The 17,541-nt window shown below is 39.7% G+C and overlaps 1 protein-coding gene across 8 annotated transcripts in view; it reads left to right on the forward strand.

Moving 5' to 3' along the window:
• Positions 1-16,941, forward strand: part of lzts3a (leucine zipper, putative tumor suppressor family member 3a) — a 33,202-nt gene extending 16,261 nt beyond the window's left edge. For 4 of the 8 annotated variants that reach the window (XM_082171228.1, XM_082171232.1, XM_082171231.1 and 1 more), the window contains exons 2-7: positions 45-596; positions 1,618-2,142; positions 6,170-6,298; positions 7,825-8,016; positions 8,863-9,093; positions 9,934-16,941. In XM_082171228.1, coding sequence (XP_082027354.1) covers positions 126-596; positions 1,618-2,142; positions 6,170-6,298; positions 7,825-8,016; positions 8,863-9,093; positions 9,934-10,572 — 2,187 coding nt within the window. In that variant the 5' untranslated portion in view covers positions 45-125 and the 3' untranslated portion in view covers positions 10,573-16,941. Of the gene's footprint in view, positions 1-3; positions 597-1,617; positions 2,143-6,169; positions 6,299-7,824; positions 8,017-8,862; positions 9,094-9,933 lie in introns of all 8 variants that reach the window. The other 4 variants (XR_014206341.1, XR_014206342.1, XM_082171230.1 and 1 more) reach the window with 4 other exon arrangements.
• Positions 16,942-17,541: the final 600 nt, after the last annotated feature.

The raw sequence follows: 17,541 nt of genomic DNA on the forward strand, positions 1-17,541 counted from the left end.
GAGGGTCGGTGCATGTAACTTCTGCTGGTATGTTTGTGTTGCAGTGTGTGTGTGTATGACCCGGCTCCCGTCTCCTTCATGCCCGTGTGTGTGGGCAGTGGAGTGAAGCGCTCGAGGCTCCTGGCATGGGCAGCGTAGGGAGCGGGGCCTCCAGTCAACGGCCCATCACCATGCGTAGCGTTGGCACCCGTACCACCCCGAACGGCCCGCTGGCACCGGCCCCGGCCCCGGCCCCCGCCCCCGTCTCGACCCGCCGGCGCCTGGACGACCGAAGCTTCAGCGCCGACCGAATCCCCGGCCCGAACACCAAGACCAAAGGCGTCTGCGCCGACGAGAGGGATTACGCTCGCAACGCTAACCGGCAGCACACGGTCAACGGCGAGAGGCTCGTGACCAACGCGGTGTTCGCTAACGGCGCGCGCAGAGACGGGCACCGGCGCGGGGAGAGTCTGGATCTGTGCGGGAACAACGTCGTGTTGAACAACGACAGGAATCATCAAGCTCCAACGCTGCACAAGGACAAGAGCAAAACCAAACCTGATAATCACAATCCTCCCAACATACTGCCCGTCTCTGGGAAACTCGAGCATGCACAGGTACTAACGCTCTTTCCTTTATAATTGTATCCCTTAAATCACCAAAATTACTTATTTAAATGTTTTTTTTCTTGAAAAATGCCTTGAAATAGCGTGAATGTAACTCGACACCCTTGCCTCATTTAGTATGCGTGGTTCTATGAATATGCAAATGAGCCCCGCCTCCATTCACTCACTCACGATCACACGTTGATCTGATTGGTTAAAAGGTAGTTTGTGACGTCAGAAACACCAGCGATTTCAAAGCGTGTTTTTGAGACTGTCTTTGGTTCACTGCAGTTTTAAGGAGGAAATACTCAGCAATGGTGTCGACTTATGAATTTACACATGGTTTGTCTTAAAGCAGATTAAAAACACCACGCATAAACAACATTAAAGGAACAAGCCGACTTTTTGGGACTTTATCTTATTCACTGTATCCCCCAGATCCGTGCCGTGTATCCGTGCCGTTACTCTGTCTGACGCACCCACTGCTAGCCTAGCTTAGCACAAAGACTGGAGGTAAATGGCTCCAGCTAGCATACTGCTCCCAATAGGAGACAAAATAACGCCAACATTTTCCTATTTACATGTTGTGATTTGTATAGTCACAGCGTGTACAAATAACAAGGTCACATGAGACACAGCCATCTTCTAACCGTACACATACTGGGAACTATATTCTCAGGAGGCGAAGCACTGCTACTTCTGCGGAGTGATTTACTCCGACTCTGAGAACTCTCTTCTCCTCACTACGGGGCTTCTCAGGCGCTGCGAGCAAATCAGCTGCTTTTAAAAGCTGGATTTTCACTACAGGGGGACTTTAAGCACAAATTCACTTCATTTTGATACATTTTTATGTATCTATTTTGATACTTCAGTCATTTTGTTTCTACAGTAAATGTATCTTGATTTAAGAATGTTTTAGAAATTGGTGCTGGAAAACAAGACAGAAACCCTGAAGAAGAAAGACATTATATAAATGATAGTAAAATGTTATTTGTGTATTTAATACTGTAGTTTCTGTGGTTTGTCTCTCCAGACCAACGACTCTCTGGTGCGTCCGTCGGCCTTCAAACCCGTGGTGCCGAAGAGCTTTCACTCCATGCAGAACCTGGTGTGTCCCCTTCAGACGGGCTCCGGCTCGGCTCCGGGTCCGAGTGGTGTCGGCGCCGGCGGGTCCGAAGCGGGTCCGAACCAGGACAGTCCCGGCAGCCGAGGAACGCACACGGGCCCGGGCCTCTCGGACTCGGGGAGGAACTCTCTCACCAGCCTTCCCACGTACACCGGGTCCGGTTACGGTCCGGCTCCGGCTCTCGGGCCCCTCAGCGCCTCCACCAGCCACATCAACCGGCTCGGCACCGGCGTCCCGGATAAACCGGGCTTCCAGAACGGGCTCAGCGCATCGGACAGCGGGCGCTCGTCCTCGGGGAAGAGCTCGTCCTCGTACCAGCGCCTCAGTCACATGAGCGACGGCCCCGGGCCCCTGAGACCCTCCCCGAACTCTGACGACGTCATCCAGGACCTTGAGGACCGGCTGTGGGAGAGAGAGCAAGAAGTGAGTGAGGTGACAACCTTTATATGATCCTTTTACACCCAGCCTACATGAAAGTCTTTATTTATATAGTCGTTCATTCATTCATTCATTTTCTTTCATTTTGGATACACCATTGCATATTTAATTTATTCAAAAAATTTTTTTAAGGCTAAATGGCAAGTTAAATTCAGTCTTTATTTATATGTTCATTCATTCATTCATTCATTCATTTTCATTAGTTTTGTATAAACTATTGAATATTTAATTTATTACATTTGTATACACCATTGGATTTTTTTATTTTATATACACCATTGAATATTTTATATATTTAATTCATTTTAAGGCTAAATGGCAAGTTAAATTCAGTCTTTATTTATATATTCATTCATTCATTTTCTTAAATTTTGTATACACCATTGGATATTTTATTTTATTTATTTATTTTGCATGCATATTGGATATTTTCCACTGAGGCTAAATGGCAAGTTAATTTCACTCTTTATTTAAAGTTGCTTTGAATAAAAGTGTTTGCCAAATGAGATTTACTGTACTTGCTGAAGCTTATTTTTACACTGTGCTTTTGTCACCACTAGAAACTGTTTATAATCAATGACAAAAATTAAGATCACAAAAAATCTAGATTTTTATATACAATATTTTTATTTTATTTATTTATTTATATAGCACATTTACAACAAAAATCAAAGTGCTTTACAGAACAACAATTATTTAATTTATTTTATTTTGTATACACCAGTGAATATTTAATTTATTTATTTAATTTGAATACAAGTCAAGTCAAGTCAAGTTTATTTGTATAGCGCTTTTCACAATACAGATTGTATCAAAGCAGCTTCACAGTATTAAATTAAAATAATACAACAAAGTTTGTTTCAAGAGGAATTTATTGATTGATAAAATTAAATTAAATATCCCCAAAATATCCCCAACTGAGCAAGCCAAAGGCAACAGTGGCAAGGAACCGAAAAACTCCATCAAGTGACCTAATGGTGTCCTAAAACTCCATCAGGTGACCTAATGGAGAAAAAAAAACCTTGGGAGAACCCAGGCTCAGTCGGGGGCCAGTTCTCCTCTGGCATTTATGAGCTAGAGGCCGGATTGTAGTTTGAACTGTAGGATTATAAGAATGCCTGGCTGAAGAGATGCGACTTTAATCTAGTTTTAAACTGGGAGAGCGAGTCTGAGCAACGAACAGTATCAGGAAGACTATTCCAGAGTTTTGGAGCCAAATGTGAAAATGCTCTCCCTCCTTTGGTGGTTCTGGATATCCTAGGTATGACCAAAAGCCTTGAATTTAGTGATCTTAAAGAGCGCGATGGATTATAGGGTGATAGAAGATCCGTTAAATAGACTGGAGCTAAGCCGTTTAGGGCTTTATAAGTCAGTAGCAATATCTTATAATTAATACGGAACTTTATAGGTAACCAATGCAGTGATGATAAAATCGGTGTTATATGATCATATTTTCTTGATCTCGTAAGAACTCTAGCGGCGGCATTTTGGACTAACTGTAGCTTGTTTATTGAGGATGCAGGACAACCAGCTAATAAAGCATTACAGTAATCCAGTCTCGAGGTCATGAATGCATGAACTAACTTTTCTGCATCAGAAACTGATAGCATATTACGTAGCTTAGCAATGTTTCTAAGGTGGAAAAAGGCTGTTTTTGTAACATATGAAATATGATTTTCAAAAGACAGGTTGCAATCGAGTATAACACCCAGGTCTTTTACTGTAGAGGATAAAGTAACAGGACATCCTATGATGTTAAAGTTGTATTGTGCGAGGTTTTGTGGGCGGTTTTTTGAACCGATAAGTATTACCTCTGTCTTGTCTGGATTTAATAAAAGAAAATTACGCGTCATCCAATCTTTTATATCTTTAACACACTCTGTCAATTTGGAAAATTTAGCGTTTTCATCCGGCCGTGATGAAATATATATTTGAGTGTCATCAGCATAACAATGGAAACTAATTCCATGTTTCCTTATAATATTTCCAAGTGGCATCATATATATTGAGAATAACAGAGGGCCTAATACAGATCCCTGCGGCACTCCATAGTTTACTGGAGTTATGATCGATTTTTCTCCATTTAAATAGACAAAATGGTAGCGGTCAGATAGGTATGATTTGAACCAGCTTAGTGCTTGTCCTTGAACACCAGTATAATTTTGTAGTCGATCTAAGAGTAATGTATGATCTAGTATCGAACGCAGCACTAAGATCAAGTAAAACTAGTATTGAGATACAGCCTTGGTCAGAAGCTAAAAGTAAATCATTTGTGATTTTAACGAGCGCAGTTTCAGTGCTATGATGCGGTCTGAATCCAGACTGAAACTTTTCATAGATATCATTTTGTTGCAAGAAAGAGCCCAGTTGAGCGGACACCACTTTTTCTAATATTTTAGACATAAATGGAAGATTTGAAATGGGTCTATAATTTGCTAGATTATTATGATCTAATTGTGGTTTCTTAATGAGAGGTTTTATAACTGCCAGTTTAAATGTTCTTGGAACATGACCTAAAGATAAAGACGAGTTAATAATATTGAGGAGAGGCTCTTCCACTACAGGTAACACTTCTTTCAGTAGTTTAGTTGGTATAGGATCTAATAAACATGTTGTTGTTTTAGATGAAGTGATAAGTTTATTTAACTCTTTTTGTTCTATAGTTGTAAAGCACTGTAATTGTTCTTGCGGGGTGATAATTGAAGCTGAATTATAAGGCGCGATTGAAGATTGAACGTTTATAATTGTGGTTCTGATGCTTTCTATTTTCTCAGTGAAGAAGTTCATGAAATCATTACTACTGAACTGTAACAGGATATTTTGTTCGGGTGACGTCTGTTTATTTGTTAGTCTAGCCACGGTGTTAAATAAAAACCTTGGATTGTTTTGGTTGTTTTCTATTAGTTTGCGGAGGTGCTCAGCCCTGGCAGCTTTTAGGGCCTTTTTATAACGTGACATACTGTCTTTCCACGCGATTCTAAAGACCTCTAAATTAGTTTGTTTCCATTTACGCTCTAAAATACGGGTTTCTCTCTTTAAAGCATGCGTAGTATTGTTATACCATGGTGCTTTATTTTTCTCTCTGACCTTTTTTAATTTAATAGGTGCAACCACATCCAATGTTCTAGAGAGAATGGTGCTCATAGTGCTAGTTAGTTCTTCTAGTTCATCTGTTTGTTTGGGTTCAGGCAGCAGCTGAGACAAATTAGATAAGCAATTTGAGAAATTATCTATGGTGGATGGAAGGATTGTTCTGCCTGGTTGATAACGCGGCGCCGCATGACATATTACAGCAGTACGTAATATGCAAGTTACCATGTAGTGATCAGTGACTTCATCACTTTGTGGAATGATATCTATATACACCATTGGATGATTATTTATTATTTTATTTTGCATGCACATTTTATTTGTTTAATTAAATTTTTAATACACTATTGGATATTTATTTGTTTATTTATTTGTTTTAATTTAATTAATTTATATACACCATTGAATATTTTATTTATTTATTTAATTTAATTTGAATACACCATTGGATAATTATTTATTTATCCTCTTCTTTTTTTTGCAGACATTATTAATTAATTACATATTATTAATTTTCTTTACTTTTGCATTGACCATTGAATATGTTTTAATTTTTCATTGGATGAATTGCGTTCATATAAATGTGTGAAGGTAAGTCAAAGCAAGTCAATGAATGCAACATTTTAAAATGTCCTTTTGTTTAGCAGGGAAAAATTGTTACATTATAAATTAAACCGCCATTTTTATGGCTATAATCGAATCCAAGAAGTGGCCAATAAGTTTATAAACATTGTATATGCATGTATACTACATGCAATTTTATGCTGTTGTAGCTTTAACAAACCTCAGGACAGATCCTGAGGTTTTCTTCAAATGTCAGTGTCAGTAAACCTGATGATGTGTTGCATTATGAATCTGACACATGGCATTTGAGAATGCACCTATGCCTGAAATGAAGAGTGTGTTGTGGTGTGTTTGGTCCTCGCCTCAGGTGATCCACATGCGGCGTAACCTGGACCAGAGCGAGGCGGCCATCGCTCAGGTGTTCGAGGAGAAGCAGCGCGTGTGGGAGCGAGAGATGGAGGATCTGAGGCAGAACTACGCTGGCCGGCTCCAACAGGTGAACACAGCATTGGAAACGCAACGCTAATCTTTCTTCATTTACATTTATTCATTTTTAGCATTAAGTAAATTATTTGTAATAAACACTTTAAAGGGATATTCACCCAAAAATGAAAATTAGCCCATGATTTACTCACCCTGAAGTCATCCTAGGTGTATATGACATTCTTCTTTCAGACGAACACAATCAGAGTTATATTAAAAAAGATCCTGGCTCTTCCAAGCTTCATAATGGGAGTGAATGGGGGTTTATCTTTGGAAGTCCATAAAAGCTCATCTATCCATCATAAAAGTGCATCTATCCATCATAAAAGTGCATCTATCCATCATAAAACTGCATCGATCCATCATAAAAGTGCATCTATTCATGATAAAAGTGCATCTATCCATCATAAAAGTGCATCTATTCATGATAAAAGTGCATCTATCCATCATAAAAGTGCATCTATTCATGATAAAAGTGCATCTATCCATCATAAAAGTGCATCTATCCATCATAAAAGTGCATCTATTCATGATAAAAGTTCATCTATCCATCATAAAAGTGCATCTATCCATCATAAAAGTGCATCTATTCATGATAAAAGTGCATCTATCCATCATAAAAGTGCATCTATCCATCATAAAAGTGCATCTATCCATCATAAAAGTGCATCTATTCATGATAAAAGTGCATCTATCCATCATAAAAGTGCATCTATCCATCATAAAAGTGCATCTATCCATCATAAAAGTGCATCTATCCATGATAAAAGTGCATCTATCCATTATAAAAGTGCATCTATCCATCATAAAAGTGCATCTATCCATCATAAAAGTGCATCTATCCATCATAAAAGTGCATCTATCCATCATAAAAGTGCATCTATTCATGATAAAAGTGCATCTATCCATCATAAAAGTGCATCTATCCATCATAAAAGTGCATCTATCCATCATAAAAGTGCATCTATCCATGATAAAAGTGCATCTATCCATTATAAAAGTGCATCTATCCATCATAAAAGTGCAACTATTCATGATAAAAGTGCTCCACACTGCTCCGGGGGGTTAATAATAAAGGCCTTCTGAAGCGAAGCGATGCGTTTGTGTAAGAAAAATATCCATATTTAAAACTTAATCGACTAAAATAACTAGCTTCCGGCAGACGGCCGCACGCATCGATTTACGCCAAAAGAGAAACACTTGAACTTGACGCACAACGTAATGACGAGCGCGGTTGCCCAGCCCTGTGTGTCTGAACCACGAGAGGCCTCAATTGCCGTCTTTACGTTGTGCGTCAAGTTCAAGTGTTTCTCTTTTGGCGTAAATCGATGCGCAAGTCGACTTGCGTACGGCCGTCTGCCGTGATTTCTCTTTAGGTTTGAGACTTTGAGCTTTGTAACTCTGCAGATCTTATACTTGCACTAACAGCTGCATAACACACTAAAGAAAACGGAAAACAAGAAATCGCATCATATGACCCCTTTAAGCATTAACTTAACTAAAATGTACTGTTTTTTGCATGTTCCCGCTCCCCTGCAGGTGACCCGACGGGCCCAGCGCTCCCAGCATGCACTGCAGGCCCAGATCGGGCGTCTCCAGCAGGACAAGCGCCGGCTCCAGGACGAGATGACGCTCCTGCTCGCTCAGAGGGAAGAACTGGAGAAGAAGTGCTTGGACTTCAGGAAGGAACAGGCCGATATTCTGCCCAGACTCGAGGAGACCAAGTGGGAGGTCAGTCCGTTGGGATCAATCGGCCGTTTGAACGAATCGACTCACTCGTTAAGACATTTACTGCCACCAATCGCAGTTTTAGTTTCTTATTTAGAGTATCATTTCATTCAAATAAAAAACATAATATTTTGAGGATATTTTGCCCTGAAATTAAAATTCTGTCACCATTGACTCTCCCTCAGGTTGTTTCAAACCTGTATGACTCTTGCTTTTGCAGAACATAAAAGAAGATATTTTGAAGAATGTTCCCCTGTAGTCAATCATTTTATCCCTTAAACTCATCTTTAATCACCTAAATGACATATTTAAGCGTTTTTTCCTTGAAAAAAGATACGTCATACCTTAAAATATCTTGACTGTAACTCGACACCCTTGCCTCATTTAGTATGCGCGGTTCTATGAATATGCAAATGAGCCCCGCCTCCACTCACTCACTCAGCTCAGAGATCCACTGGTTGACGATCACACGTTGATCTGATTGGTTACAAGGTAGTTTGTGACGTCAGAAACACCAGCGATTTCAAAGCGTGTGTTTGAGACTGTCTTTGGTTCACTGCAGTTTTAAGGAGGAAATACTCAGCAATGCTGTCGACTTATGAACTTACACATGCTTTGTCTTAAAGCAGATTAATAACACCACATAGACATATAAACTACATTAAACGCTGGATTTTCACCACAGGGGGACTTTAACTAAACTGTTTTGGTCTGTAAATACATCTAAATACCAATTCAGATGCAGCTTCTAAAAAAAAAATAATAATTATGATAATTTATTTATTATATTGTAATGTATAACTTGTGTGACACGTACGTGCGTGTGTTCGTGTGCGTGTATGTGTGCAGGTGTGTCAGAAGGCGGGTGAGATCTCTCTGCTGAAGCAGCAGCTTCGGGAGAGTCAGGCCGAGGTGACGCAGCGCGCCGGAGAGATGGTGGCCCTGCGGGGTCAAATGAAGGAGCTCAACGCCCAGCTGAGGGAGCGAGAGGAGAACGAGATCAGCCTCAAAGAGTCGTTCTGCACCAAGACCCTGGAGCTGGAGCGCTGCGAGGCCGAGCTGCAGGCCATGCTGGCTGAGGTACACACACGTCACACAAGTGCTCGTCTGGCGGACATACACTGCAAAACATGCTTTTCTTACTTAGTATTTCATAAATACAAATTATTTAAGAAAAGCATGCACTGCGAGGACGAGGTACACACACCACAAGTGTTCGTCTGTCGGTGGCTTGTTTGTGTAACGTTAGCAAACATGTTATTAGCTGTTTGATAACCTAGTCAAGCCAAAGTCTAAAAAGAAATCACTTACTGCACCTTTAAATCATAATTGCTATTTTTATCAGAAAGATCGCATCTAGATATTTTACCCACTTTTACTTGACATGTTGTCTATATGTATTGGACCGAGCAGCACAACACTCTTGTAGCCAATAAGCAGTAGGGGGCGTGTCCACTCATGATGGGGAGGAGAGAGAGTGAGCCAATCAGCAAGGGGGCGTGTCCACTCATGATGGAGTGGAGAGAGTGAGCCAGTCAGCAGTAGGGGGCGTGTCCACTCATGATGGGGAGGAGAGAGAGTGAGCCAATCAGCAGTAGGGGGCGTGTCCACTCATGATGGGGAGGAGAGAGAGTGAGCCAATCAGCAGTAGGGGGCGTGTCCACTCATGATGGGGCAGGAGAGAGAGAGTGAGCCAATCAGCAGTCAGGGGCGTGTCCACTTGTTTTGTGAGTTCATGCATTTGGGGGCGGAGCAATGAAGGGAGGGGCGTGTCTGTTTGGGTCGATTTCAAATATTAAGTGTTTCACAGAAATCTCTTACTGCACCTTTAAATCATAATTGCTATTTATATCAGAACGATCAAGATATTTTCCCCACTCTTTCTTGATATGTTGTTGATATGTTTACCCTTGTGTTCAGGTCACAGTGCTACGGGACAAGCTGAGCGCGTTTGAGTCGGAGGTCACGCGTCTGAAGAAAGCCCTCAGTGAACTCGGCAGCAGCTCCAGTCGTCCCAGTGATCCCAGTCTGTCCGAAATGGGGCAACTGGTGGCGTCCCGTAGCCGAGAGCATCTCATGTCCCCTTCGGATCCGCCAACGTCACTCCCGGCGCTCCCGGCTCCCGATCGGCTCCTCAGCGACGACTCCAAGGTCCAGTGGGCGGAGTCAGGTGACCTTCGCCGTCAGCTAGAGCGACTGCAGGGCGAGCTACGTCTCGAGCGGCAACAGCGCGAACGACAAGCGCTAACATTCGCACAGGAACGCCAAACCTGGCATGAAGAGAAAGAGCGCGTGCTGAAGTACCAAGCGCAGCTGCAGCTAAGCTACGTGGAGATGCTACAGAAGAACCAGGCGCTTGAGGAGCGCGTGGACAAGCTAGGAGCCAAAATGGCTGCTCCGGCTCTGGCGTTACCAGAGCCGCCAGTTTCCGTGTCAATATCGCTAACGTCTCCGACCCCTCCGGTGGAGGAGAAGAAGAAGATGCCGGAGATGCACCAACTCGCCCCGCCGTGGCCCGTTCCGACCCGACTGGAGAGGATCGAGTCCACCGAGATCTGACTAAAACCAAGATTACAATAGCATTCAGTACAATCCGAAAACTAAACCGCTTCCGAGGACTGTCCAAGGATGCCCTGCTTGTCTAGGGCGGGTGTTTGGGTTGAGGGCAGGGTAGTTATGAGCCTTAGCCTTAGCTTTATCGGCTTGTCGAGGGCTGGATCGTAGTGCAGATGAGCTGGCCGCTAGTCAGTCGCGAGAGGAAACGTAGCACTCAGGGGTTTAAGGGCGTAAACTATTCAGACTGGGTTCAGGCTATTAATGAATCACGATCTTATAGAATATAAGAAGAATATACTTGCTAGCAGCATTCAAAACAATCAAAACGGGAGTTAAGAGACGAGAGAGTTTCTCTTAAACTGAAGATCTCGCGACACACACCGCCACCGTTTTAGGACCAAATCTTAGTGCCAGTCTTGATGCCGTTTGTGTATTGCACTGGAAGGCCAGAAACATACTCTACACAAGTGCGCAGGCGTGCATAACTAATGAGACGGTGTTCAAAAGTTTGGGGTCTCTTCTGTGATCAGAAATGCAGTAAACTTTATTGCATTTTAAAATATCAGTTTTCTATGTGAATATATAATAAAGTTTAATTTATTCCTGTGATCAAAGCTGACTTACTCTTCAGTGTCACATGATCCTTCAGAAATCATTCTAATATGATGATTTGATGATCGAGAAACATTTATGATTATTATCAATGTTGAAAACAGTTTTATTTTTTTAGAATACATTGTTGCAGAGATGAATAGAAAGTTCAAAAGAACTGCATTAGAACATTATAAATGTCTCTTTTGATCAATTTAATGCATCCTTGCCGAATAAAAGTGTTAATGTCTTTTTTTAAAAGAGAAAATTGTACTGACCCCAAACTTTTGAATGCTTGTGTAGCTAGATAGAGATAACTAACATGCTCAGAAGGCATTGAGCGTCTGTTACACTGCAGAAAATGCTTTTCTTACTTGTTTCCAGTCCAAATATCTAAAATCAAGATGAGTTTTTGTCTTGTTTTCAGTCCAAATATCAACAATTTTCTTAAATCAAGATGCATTTACTAAAATCGTAAAATGCCATATGATATTATGTCTTGTTTTCTGGGGAAATAAATCAAAATTAAGAGAGTTGTTGGTAAAAAAAAAAAGCCAATGGGGTCAGAAAAATAATCCTAATTCAAACAGAAACAACATTATTTTTCTGACCCCATTGGCAGATCATTTTGCTTGTTTTAAGCAAAAACTCACATAATTTTGATTTATTTCCCCAGAAAACAAGACATAATATCTTATGGAATTTTAGTACTTTAGTAAATACATCTTGATTTAAGAATATTTTAGACATTTGGACTGGAAACGACAAAAATACATCTTGATTTAAGAATATTTTAGACATTTGGACTGGAAACGACAAAAATACATCTTGATTTAAGAATATTTTAGACATTTGGACTGGAAACGACAAAAATACATCTTGATTTAAGAATATTTTAGACATTTGGACTGGAAACGACAAAAATACATCTTGATTTTAGATATTTGGACTGGAAACGAGTAAGAAAAGCATTTTCTGCAGTGTATGAATTGTGTTCTGGCACATGGGCTTGTTTGCGTGTGCGCTGACGCTCTTGTTTGCGTGTGCGCTGACGCTCTTGTTTGCGTGTGCGCTGACGCTCTTGTTTGCGTGTGCGCTGACGCTCTTGTTTGCGTGTGCGCTGACGCTCTTGTTTGCGTGTGCGCTGACGCTCTTGTTTGCGTGTGCGCTGACGCTCTTGTTTGCGTGTGCGCTGACGCTCTTGTTTGCAGTATGTTTGCGGGACAGAGGAAAACTCAACTCTTTTGCCCAAAGCAGCAGCGGCGGAGGACGTGTATTCATTTCAACTCAGAACGTACTGTATCACCTGAATGTTGTTTCTGCCCTTTTCTATGTTTTGAGCGATGTAGAGTACAGTAGAGCGAGAGGTTGAGGTCGATATGTTAGTGCACTTGACGCTTGGGTCTCGGTCTTTCGCACTGAGTGAGGTTTGGTTTATGAAGCTGCTCGACGGCTGAGCCAAAACCCGGAGCAAAATTAGATTATATTTGACTTTACATTCTTCCAAAAAGAGCATATATAATATGTGTCATTGTATACTTACTGAAAGTATCATTTTAGATTATTTGACTTTTAAAAATGTAATATGCAGTAGATTGAAGTGATGCTTTACATGTTTTGAAGTGCACAGAGATCATGTGGAGTGTGTGAATGGGTTGAGGAGTGTATTTTGGAGAGAGTGTGTCAAATGCTACGCATACTATTTCTGCAGAATGTATTCTGTGCAACAGAGCACACTGCGCACAGTGTCGTTTCCCATGATGCAAAGCGCTTGACTTGACGCTGCATTTACAGTGTGATGAATGAACTGGAGATTTGATGCGTTTAATTGGAAGACTTTAGTTAATGTTAGTTAATACACTAATGAGCAATACGTTTGTTACAGTAATGCTAACGTTAGTTAAAGATACACTGTTTCTGTTTAGTGTTTGTCTTTCCCTGATTCACTACGAGAAGCTCTTATTAGTGTTCCTGCGTCACTCGCCCGTGTGGGAGTGTGTGTGTGTGCGTGCGTGTGTGTGTGTGTGTGTGTGTGTGTGTGTGTGTGTGAACAGAGGAGAGTCTGCTGGAGAAAAGAGAACGTGACAGAGCTCGTAATAAAACAAGAATCAACATCAGACCCTGTGTGTGTGTGTGTGTGTGTGTGTGTGTGTGTGTGTGTGTGTGTGTGTGTGTGTGTGTGTGTGTGTGTGTGTGTGTGTGTGTGTGTGTGTGTGTGTGTGTGTGTGTGTGTGTGTGTGTGTGTGTGTCTGCTGTGGGAGTGTGTGTGTGTGCGTGCGTGTGTGTGTGTGAGAGAGAACAGAGGAGAGTCTGCTGGAGGAAAGAGAATGAGACGGAGCTCGTAATAAAACAAGAATCAACGTTAGCTTGGCTTTCAGAGCTGATAAGAACTGGCTCATCTCGTTATGGTTGTTGTGGAGGACCGTCCGTGTCCATTAAACGTCACCCACTCACACACTGCACTCACACACTCACACACTCACACACTCACACACTGCACTCACACACTGCACTCACACACTCACACACTGCACTCACACACTGCACCTTTAATACAACAACATCCGAATCCAGAAAGAGAAGCTCTGGTTCTGTCATCACACTGGATGGTCGAGTCGAGTGGACAGTGTGCTCTCTTGTATACAAATTGCACAATACGTATGGTTGTATGCTTTTCCCAACATGGCCAGTCAACTCATGAACTACAGGCTCTGACGAGGGACAAAAGTGCTTTGCTATTAAAGCGGTAGCAGTTTATAGAAACAAAGTCTTTACACTTTTTACAATCACTAGGACACATTTATCAAGACTTAGTCTGGACACTTTTTCCAAAACTCTTCACACAGTTCTCCTAACCAGCCTTCAGCCTCACAGCGGTTCAAGATGAGCTAAAGTTACCCAGAACACTTCATTCATGTCTCAGTTCAACTCACTCTTCCAGAACATTAGCAAAGGTTCCAGCCAACAAACACTGTCAATCATAAAATAATGACAAAAAACAATGTTTTAGGCAAAAACAGGCACAAGTTATGACACCAATATTTTTAGATATCAGTGAAAATACACAATTCTCTATTCCAATTTCAAAACCACAGCTAAAACTATTAGCCTAACTAATATAAATTTAAAACATTATTAACGACAAGTAACAGTATATTTCAGGAGTCTTTGAATACAGTAATCAAATGTAAGCTAACACTGCATAATCTTCACTGTATTAATTAACCGTAGATTAATCCTAATTAAAGTTATTCAGTCGAGAGCAGTGCGTGATTTATTTCTGTCTTTTGTTGTTTGATTAACATAAAACACCACAGGAATATTAGGTTACTGTCACTTTAAGAGCGAATCTAATATACTGATAGTGTTACACATGCGTTTACTGTTTACATTCACTTAAGATATAATCCACAGTGTTTACTAGGAAACTCGCTGAGACGCGCATCATTTTGCGTTAATTTGTCCGTTCAAGAAGACGTGAAAGCGAACTCAGTTCAGGATGTTTGCGTGAGTAACGAGTAACGATTTGAGCTCCTTTTGCGTCTTACGCTTGAATATTTAAATTGTCAAGGCTTAAACTTAAGTGACAAGTGTTGTTCACGTTCTTGCATCGTTATAATTCATAAAAATGGCGATTTACCGTTTCATATTCTCTCCAACTCCGATTTGTACTCGCATGTGGCGCTCGGCGAGTACGTGTTCGGCGAGTACGTGCTGAATGTGTTTGTTTAGCTAGGATTTGGAATATATTTAATATTAGTATTACTGTAAAAATAGGCTCTAGCAAATTGCTATCTTTGTATTATGTTAGGTTTTGACAGAGAGTAAACATGCAGACTGTATACGAGAGGTTTAGTGGTGGTTTTGTTCGAGCGAGAAAAGACTTTGTGATTTGTAAGAAGCCGCTAATTGTATTTTGCACCAAAGCAATGATAAATGCTCCAGTTTATCCCAGTGTGTGAAGAGTTTATCCCAGTGTGTGAAGAGTTTAGAGAAAGTGACATGAGTATAATTGAGAAATGTCCCTGTGATTGTAAAAAAACACACTTTTATATGCTATAGAAATTATACAAATGAACCACATCGCTGGTTCACATTCCTGACATCATATCGCAGCAGAAACACGCCAGATCCCCTCTTATCCCTCTTATCCCTCTTATCCCTCATCCTTCCCTCGCTCTGAACACAGCTTTTTTTTCAAAATGACCCGAAGCCCTAAAATTATACTTCATTAATATTATTTTTGTCCAGAAAGCTTATTTTATTTCGTTTTGATTATATTTTTCTATTTTTAAGTGCAATTTTTGATTGTTTGTTATTTTTTTACCTTTAAATGACTAGATTCAATAAATAAATAGTAGTTTAAGCACATATTCCTCACATTCTTTCAACTTAAATTCAAAATAACTCACAATTTTAATGCATAACCCTTTTAATTCAGCTCTAAATATCTTACATTTACATTGGGAGTCTTTGCCGACCTCTTGTGGAAAATAATAATTATCATGATATTTCATGACTAGATGTCCTTGTAGCTCTATATGGATCAAATGAGCTGTTCCTCTGGGTCCTAAAGTCAGTTTTTCTTCAGTATGCATTCAGATACACATGTAGACATTATACAATCTTTTCTTTTTTGTGTGTGTGTGCAATTTTAGCATTTTTGGTTTGAATTTTGAGCTTTTTGGTATTTTTTTTCTATGTGCACTGAAACATGCAATTGAAGGATTTGTTACTTTTTTAAATTTCAACCACAAACCTATTGATCCCTCTGATAAACACTCAATTTCTTAAATTAAAAGAGTTTCGGGTGAAAGTGACCCGAGGGAAGGATGAGGGATTGCGTATGAAATGCGTCTGGATCAACAAGCACAACAAAGTTCTATATTTCCCTCAACGTATATCGCTATAGAAATGCAATAGAAAGTGGAAAACGGAGTCTTGCAGTGTCTCTCCCGGTTTTTCCCCAAAAGCTTGTGCCTCTTTTTTTCCCAATCATCAGCCAACTAGAGATAATCATCCCAGACCCGCTCAGCTTTCCTCGTGTTTGGAGACAGACGCCACACATTTGCTGCTATGTGCTTCTGTTGTGTTCTTCAGTAGAGACGAAAGCATGTAAATATCACTGTTCCTTATGTGTACAGAACTATTCTATCCAAATATACCGAGCTAATGCGTGTGAATACTTTTGTGAAGTAATGAGACTGACATGTCAGCTTTTATTTTTCAAACTATTAATATAGGAATATAATATACATATATGAATCTTAAAACCTTTGATCGACTATATTACAGTAAAAGTCATACATTCAAGAGTCCGATGTCTTTTCCCTTTCTCGATCAGTTCTTGAGATGTATGAGTGCAAGGGGTTTTTGTAAACATTTCATTTCTTTTTTTTTTCTTCTGCAGAATTTGCTCGGAAAAGCATATCTTAGCAAATATTAATTTAAATAATAAAGATGTGAATAAGAAAATAACAGTGTCTCTTCTCTTCATGACTTCTTTTAGAATGTATAAAATTGCACATGATCAAAAACCACACATTTCATTTCTCAATTTCTAATGGGAATTAGGTAAGGGGAATTACAACTACAGCAGAAATAACTATTTTAAATGACTAATTGCTTACATGTTTGTCTAGATTGTAGATCTGTCCATATATATATATATATATATATACAGTACAGGCCAAAAGTTTGGACACATTACTTTTTTAAATGTTTTTGAAAGAAGTTTCTTCTGCTCATCAAGCCTGCATTTATTTGATCAAAAATACAGAATTTTTTTTAAAATATTGTGATATATTATTACAATTTAAAATAATTGGTTTTCAATTTATTATACTTTAAATTATCATTTATTTCTGTGATGCAAAGCTGAATTTTCAGGATCATTACTCACATGATCCTTTAGAAATCATTCTAATATGATGATTCATTATCAAAGTTGGAAACAGTTCTGCTGCTTAATATTTTTTCATAACCTGTGATACTTTTTTTAGGATACTTTGATGAATAAAAAGTAAACAAATAAAAAAAAATAAAAAAAGAAGCAAATGTTTTAAAAATAGAAATCTTTTGTAACAGCAATATCCACTACTGGTCAGTCATTTGTTTTCTTTCTTTTTTTGAAATAAATCAATACTTTTATTCAGCAAGGATGTGTTAAATTGATAAAAAGTGATAGTAAAGAAGATTTATATTATTAGAAAATATTTTTTTATTTTGAATAAATGCAGTTCTTTTTAACCTTTTATTCATCAAATATATTAGGCAGCAGAACTGTGTCCAACACTCATAATAAATCACAATATTAGAATGATTTCTAAAGGATCATGTGATAGACTGGAGTAATGATGCTGAAAATTCAGCTTTGCATCA

This window comes from Leuciscus leuciscus (assembly GCF_965113295.1).
Source record: "Leuciscus leuciscus genome assembly, chromosome: 5".
Classification (NCBI taxonomy): domain Eukaryota; kingdom Metazoa; phylum Chordata; class Actinopteri; order Cypriniformes; family Leuciscidae; genus Leuciscus; species Leuciscus leuciscus.